We start from the raw sequence: 7,305 nt of genomic DNA on the forward strand, positions 1-7,305 counted from the left end.
GGTACCTCAAAAAAGGTTAAGAACCACTGGTTTAGACTGACACTGGTCATTTATGTGCGACACTAGTACAAATTAACTCACATTGACCTCTTAACTGTCGTAGGAGACAACAGTTCAATCATTTTCTCAGCCAACATATGCTAATGTTGCTTTAGCAGGGGATGCTAGCTGTATCAGAATGAAATCTGGTAGGATTATTTCCGAACAAAACAAAACAATAACAGTTGTGTCAGAAAGGTTAGGTGGTCCTAAACCGGAAGAAGTTTTTGAAACGCTACTGCCAACATTTTCCCCAATTCCAATCTCTATCGCCTAAAATCCATTTCTACTTTCCTCTAGGATCTTGAGGAGAAATAGAAATGGAAGAAAACTCCTCTAAAAGTCAGCAACAGGACATACAAAAGATAAAAGAACATCAATCATATTCTTGACTATGTCAGACTCTGGATGGAGCTTGTGCGGAAGGTGATGGGCGAGGATCATCTCCCAAGCATCTACCAGTCGGACATTCGTTTTTCTGAATATTTCTCTCAGTATCTTATCCCGCTGCAGCGAAAACCAGTCGCTATTGGTCAAGCTCTCATAAAGCGTCATCTCTTTTGGGTTCGCAGTCCGGATGACGACAGTGGTACCCGGAGCTCTGCTCAGAAGTCTCACCACCGCTTTCCGAATATTCAGCAGACGCCTGATGTAGACCTCGACGGGGAAAGTGCTGAAGTGAGACCAGACACCGATAACCACAACGGTGTTGGTGCCTCCAATCACGCTGTCCAGTTCGTTGGCGACGTAATGTAGCTGGCTGACAGGCGAGCTGGCAAAACGGATGGGAGGACCGTGGCTGCGGAACGTCACTAAAATCTTGTTCACATAATCCAGCGCCATTAAAGGTCCACTTTGCTTTGAGGTTAGAAGGTCAAACTCCTTGAGATCTTAGAAGAGACACAACATGTTAGACTGCAACATGAGCCGGTTTTAACCACTGAGAAATCTTGCTGGGGAGATACCTGGTAACGAGTTGGTTAAATATTCATACCACTGCCTCACAGTGGAGTCTCCATAGATGTGAACAGCTTTGCCTTTCAGACACTGGCTGATTGTACTGGAGTTAAACTGATGTACTCTGGTGCCATCTAGTGCTTGCCAGGCGCCCTTGTAGTAATAACCAGAGGGGCGGGCCTTGACAGTCATTCCTTTTCCATCTGGAGGATTCAGAAATAAAATAAAAAAATCAAGTAACTGTCAAGTAACAGCACTTTCACAAGCCTTATGTTGTAATTCTACTCAAAGATTGCTCAATTTAAAATCATAGTCACATTGATTCAGTTAACAGGTAAGTTGTGAACCGTTCCAATCCGTAGCCCTGACGTTAAATTGATTACAAGGAGAGTTTAATAAAATCTGTGTCACGTCTGTAAATAGGGACGTCGATCTTCTGAACTAGGAGGGAAATAATAAGAAACATGATATATATAAAAAAAAAAGAAAAAGAAAAAGAAGAAGAAAAAAGGCCAACCCTGGGGTTTACCTTTTGGATTTGGTAAAACATCGATATTTTCGGGTCCTAAGGCTGGAATGGAGACTTTCATATTGACACCACTAAAAACAAAACAGCAAGTAGCAATCATAATTACTGAATTTATCCACCAATTAGCAAATTATGAAACATTTACACCACTTATATTGCCATTAGATTTTATTTTTTAGCTATACACTCTAAGTACCAATACCCTGCATTTATCAAAACAAAGCTATACAATACCTCAAAGCTATATAATACCTCATTCAAGAAAAGGATGAGGTATTTTGATCCCCTCCGGAATGAGTACTTCTTCGACCATATATATATATATATATATATATATATATATATATATATATATATGATTAAACAGCATTCCTAAAAGCAAAACCTTCAGATATTGAATATGCCTGCATACACATACTGAAGTAGTAAGCGTGTCACAATAAGTGATCAATTAGTGGCATATAAATTAAAATGAGATTGATCATTTCCATTCTGATTATTGATATTTTTTGAACGCCAATTTGTTTAGCGACTTCATAATCTACTGTTATTCATGCTTTCTGTTGTGTGTGGTTTTTATTTTTTTCTTATTTGTGTCTGGATGTTTATTTCCAAATATTTAAAATGTCTTTCAGTTCCACTGAGTAGTGTTCTGTACAAAAGTAAAGTTTTCGTCTTTGAGAAGGAAAACTTGCATTATTTCTGTTGGAGCTGTTGGAGACAGCTTTTTATTTCTCTCTCACAGTTTGCATTTTAATGATGTTTTTTTTTTTTAAAACTCTTTCTCACATGCTGTTTTTATTTTAATTATGTAAAGCACTTTGAAATGCCTTGCTGCTGAAATGTGCTATACAAATAAAATTTGATTTGATTTTTGATTTTTTTTTGATTATGCCTTCATCAATATTTCACCGGTAATTGAAAATTGCCTCAAAACAATGGTAGTTTATTGCAAACATTTCTGGGGCAATTTATCGTCCAGCAACATTTGTTAGTGTGGCAAGCCTGAGAAGAAGTCATTGAAATTGGGTGAAAGCCACAGGTGGAGCGGAATGAGGCGTTTTCACAGCTAACAGCTGGGAAACTTTTGACTTTTAACCGTAAAACATTTTTTGCACCTAATTAATGAAGTACCGTACCACTGAAAGAGCTTCTCCTCGGTGGCCTGAAGGTTTTGTCTGAATCCTCCTTTGGCGTGGCTGATCCTGGCATCACAATCCAATTTGTGTGGCTTGAAGCAGAACCACGGCTCACCCGTCCTGAGGTCAGTGTACTTGCAGAAGTTTTGCTGGGTTCCGGTAAGGCACACATTACAAATGGTGGTTTCACTGACCGAGCCTGACTGAAACAGACTATTAAAATAGATTCTGTCAGGCTGCTCCTCGGTCAATTTTTGCAGCACTGTGACTGCTTCGCTGGGATGAACTAGGACTACCTGTTGGGGAAAAAACAGAAACTTTCACACACACAGGAAAAAATAAACCTTTGTCAAGAGTGATTTTAGAACTTTAAATAAGCTAAATGACGCAACAATCCTAAATAGTACAAAATTTACTAGTCACAACACTTAACTCTGACAGTTAACTGGTGTTTGAGGAAACGAAGTATCAACATATACATATATTCCACCAACATTACGAAAACATAAAGTATATACCATCAAATATGGATTTGTCAGCCCGGACGGTTATGGAAATTGATTAACTCTATCGCAGTCTCTTGGATCTAGTATTATAAACTATCTTCTTACATCCTTCTGTATGCTTGGCAAATGAAACCTGAGCTTATGAAGTTTTAACCAAATATATTTATTTACCCTTAAAAGTTAGAAAGCCAGGCTGAGGCCTAACTTACCTCAACTTGTGCTCGTCCTTCCCAGAGCAATGAAAAAAAGGCAGAGTAGGAGCCGTTGCGATGGTCCACCACATGTCCTGCCACCCCAGCATGAAAAGTACTGTTGTGAAGCCGAGCCAGCAGAACATCTCCTCCAGACTTCTTAGGACGGCCGTGGAAGTCTCTGATTCTTATGGAAACGTGCAGCTGATCCCCAACTCGCCAGTTTCCCCTTCCGGTCCTTGGGAGAATGGTGAAGCTGCTCTGACGGGGATCACTGGTGTCATTCAGGGAAAAGTTCGACTTTAAGGACGGCGTTTCAGGCCACAAAATGACGTCTCTTAGTGAGTCAAAGACCAGAAGCTCCTCAGGTGAGAGCAAATCGAAGGAGCAGGTGCTGACCGGCTGGGCGGTCGGCTTCAAACTGACTTTATTCTGGAAGGGAAAAGTTTTGCAGTTTATATGTAAAACAAATGGATAGGCCTTCATATTTTTGACCAGTCTAATTTAAAGTTACACCAATCACTCTCAGGTGATGCCAGTATTTCAGCCGGCATTTCAAATTTATAAAAGTTATCCTTTTTGAAATACTTAATTTAAAAGATCCAGTTGAAATCTTACGTTTCAACTGGACGTTAATTTTTTAAAAATATTGGAGTCTTGTCCATCTCATGCATCTTATTGTTTAAAGAAATAGCAGAAAGAGCAGCATCCTAGAATCTGCTAGCCTTAATCAGCAGCATAAGCATTGCCTTTCATGACTGCATAATTACAAAAATCAACAAGCATGGCTAATCTGACAAAGGACAAAAACTCCATCTACACAAGAATATGACATCAGATTTGCAAACACTTGCCAAAAAAGAAACGCAATTGGCAAATCAGCATACTCAGCTCAACTGTCAAACATGGTGGTTTTACAACAACAGCAACCTGGCAACATGTAGTAATCCAATCTACAATGACCTGCTCTTCATGCCACAGCAATCTAACATCACGTGAGAGACCTCAATAGGACGACAATGAGGGCGTAGAAGAGCAAACCTCAAACAAAACCGCAAGAAAAAGTTGTTCCAATGACCCAGTTAAAGCCAAGACCTCAATAGAGCTGATATTTCAAAACCTTCATGTTCAAGAGTGTCATGCTAAAATTTCTGCAACTTGACTAAAAATGACTAAAGTTAACCACCAAAAATAAAGCTACGTTAGCTAGCGTTGCTTTGACTTCAGTTTAGATCAAAAGAATGCTCACCGTTGGTTTGACAGACGTCCAATCAATGTTCCTTTTATACAGCAACAACAGTAAGATGCTGCAAAGTGTGAACAGGGCGATGGAGCCGTACTTCGAAGGCCTGAATGGCCTACAAATGCCTCCTTTCATTAGGGACATTTCCTGGTGCTGAAATAAAGAAAAAACAGAGAAAAAAACCCGAGAGGGTTACTCGCTGTCCAACCTTGACCAGTCATACACAACTAAATCTGCAACAAAGGTCACCTAAAGACAATATTTAACACTCAAGGTTCAATGTGTTACCAAATATCACTTCATTTTTACATAATGTGCTAGAAGCACAGCTTTGATTACATATTTACATTTCTTTGGAGAATGGTGTTGCAACCGGAGAAAAAAGGTCAAGCTTAACTCAGTTTAGTCCCTAATTCAAAGCAGCTATTGATACATTACAATCATCAGTCTGTATCAATCAATCACTATGTCCAGTTACAGAGCGTAATCAACCGTCCTGGAGTTGGGACTTGTCTCAGCACATCGTAAGGATGACTCAGAGAGGCCAAGATGAGGAACTCTAAGAAGTTTCACTGTAATTTTTGACTCCGTGCCCGAATTGGTCTCAACTATTTCTAAACAGCTGTGGACTTCCTCTGAAACAGGCTGCTTCCTCAAACAGTCGCACTCAAACTACAATTACTAAGGCATTCTGGGTAGCTAAGTAATAGAACTAAGTAACTGACTAAACATGTAACTGAAATATTTCAAGAGCAACATGTTTAATCATTGCAAAAGTAAATTTGCAATTGCATTTATGAAGCTCAGTTTATGTCAAAGCTCAATGAATACCAGTTTCCTCTGCAACTAAGATTGTGTAGTCTAAATTTATAAAAACCTTTTTACTTTTTACAAATTTACTTAGTTAATTTGGGTTACCTGGACGTCACGACGATCAAAATTACAAGGCTTGAACTATTTCACTCACCCACAGGATGGAGCAGCAACGCTGGCACATGTTTTAGTTTAGAACTGAGATTACATGCACCACAGGCAGAAATATCATTTTCAGGGTCTGGAAGACCACCCACTAATATTTTAATCCAGTTTCATCTTGTCAACGGAAGCAACTCATCTCATCATGTTCTAGTTCTCAGAAGCATCTGTTTTTTTTCATCGGCAAGGAGGAAGAAAGGAACAAAAAAAGAAAAAGAAAAAAAAAGTGTGAGTGAAAGCAATGTACGTCATAGATGGAGGGCCATTGCTCTGCAACTTTTAGATGTGCCTCTGCTGCACCAAACCTGAATAGAATAATTATTTCATTAGCAAAGCTCGGGAGAACTTACCTACACAAGAAGGCAGTAAGTAAGCCATTTCATTCCAGTGTTTTGTATCAGTGGCACATCTAAAAACTGCAGGACAGCGTCCCTTGAGAACTGGAGTGTGACACCCCTGCTTATACGTGAACAAAACTGAAGGTGGTTTCCGATTGCAGCTTCTGATTCAAGAAAAAGACTAAAGGGGAATTTCACCTAATTTTTCCACTACCTTAAACATCTTTAAGTTTACAAAAACACTGCAACACCTAGACTCTTCAATCCTGGACCGGATTATTCTGCTCTAATAGCAGAATATTTAAAACCAACTTTGTGAAATCTTTATCCGACTTGTGAAACTTCGATAAAGGGTGATTTCATCCTGTTTTTGCATGTAAACCACACCAGATCTTGCTTCACTTCCTGTCGTAGACTCTGCAAGCCCGCGTTGAGTTATTCTCAACTAACAGCATAATATTTAAAACCAAGAGTAGGATTTGTGAACCTTTATGGAAATTGTGATAAATGTTTCACAAATCACAAACATGGTTTTAAATATTCTTCTGTTAGTTGATAATAATCCAGTCCAGGTTTAAAGAATCTAGGTGTTGTAGTTTTATAACTAGAGTAGATAAAAAATGCTGAAGGTCATGAAAAATTAGGTGATATTGCCCTTTATTGAAGTTTTGCAAATCAGATGAAGGTTTCACGAATCACAAAGTTGGTTTTAAATATTCTGCTATTAAAGCAGAATAATCCAGTCCAGGATTGAAGAGTCCAGGTGTTTTTGCTGAAGGTAGTGAAAAATTAGGTGGTAACAACGTTTTATCGAAAAACTTTTCCACATTTTGGCAGCAACTCCCCTAGATAGTATTTACTGAAGATGTGTCCAGTCATTCTAAAACATTTTTAAATAGTATCAATAGTTGTTTTCTATCTGTTCTATTTGTTGTTCCTTTCTATTTTAAGTTCACAATTATTCTTACTACTAAAATATCTCAAAACGTGTTCATTATTAATTCCACGGGCTGTCAACATTCCTATGTTATCCCAATACTTGTCAAGTCTCCGGTTTTTTATTTTTTTCTGGGAAACGATTGTATTTACCTCCCTCTCCCGCCTCGCTCCCGTATTAGTATTTCCCACAAATATTCTCCCTCCCCGCTCATGTTACATGCGTTACTCCCGACCCGCCTCTCATGTTAGCTTCCCTTCCTCCCCGCCTTTACATTTTTCTAAAAAATGTTTTAGAATGACTAGACACATTTCAGTAATACCATCCGTGACGTTACTGTGTGGTAATTAACATATCGGGCTTACGCACTTTTTAGTTTTTGTTGTCGTAGTTTTTCCCGAGTGGCGGGCCAAGGAAGACTGAGGAATTTCATTGGATAAGCCCAATGTCC

At 38.9% G+C, this 7,305-nt stretch overlaps 2 protein-coding genes across 3 annotated transcripts in view; one reads left to right on the forward strand and one right to left on the reverse strand.

The window, feature by feature from the left end:
* LOC106935629 (fibrinogen-like protein 1) overlaps positions 1 to 347 on the forward strand; it is a 7,114-nt gene extending 6,767 nt beyond the window's left edge. Inside the window, exon 8 of the mRNA XM_015016183.1 lies at positions 340 to 347. Coding sequence (XP_014871669.1) covers positions 340 to 347 — 8 coding nt within the window. The remainder of the gene's footprint in view (positions 1 to 339) is intronic.
* The window catches only part of LOC106935634 (NXPE family member 3-like), a 12,249-nt gene continuing 5,062 nt past the window's right edge, over positions 119 to 7,305 (reverse strand). The window contains exons 2-8 of one of the 2 annotated variants that reach the window (XM_015016191.1): positions 5,572 to 5,746; positions 4,611 to 4,757; positions 3,380 to 3,793; positions 2,665 to 2,960; positions 1,526 to 1,596; positions 1,005 to 1,199; positions 119 to 929 (exon numbers count right to left, since the gene is read on the reverse strand). In XM_015016191.1, coding sequence (XP_014871677.1) covers positions 376 to 929; positions 1,005 to 1,199; positions 1,526 to 1,596; positions 2,665 to 2,960; positions 3,380 to 3,793; positions 4,611 to 4,757; positions 5,572 to 5,601 — 1,707 coding nt within the window. In that variant the 5' untranslated portion in view covers positions 5,602 to 5,746 and the 3' untranslated portion in view covers positions 119 to 375. The remainder of the gene's footprint in view (positions 930 to 1,004; positions 1,200 to 1,525; positions 1,597 to 2,664; positions 2,961 to 3,379; positions 3,794 to 4,610; positions 4,758 to 5,571; positions 5,747 to 7,305) is intronic. The other variant, XM_015016192.1, reaches the window with a different exon arrangement.

The sequence above is a fragment of the Poecilia latipinna genome, unplaced genomic scaffold (assembly GCF_001443285.1).
Source record: "Poecilia latipinna isolate Pla-1442-1.1 unplaced genomic scaffold, P_latipinna-1.0 Scaffold1991, whole genome shotgun sequence".
Lineage (NCBI taxonomy): Eukaryota > Metazoa > Chordata > Actinopteri > Cyprinodontiformes > Poeciliidae > Poecilia > Poecilia latipinna.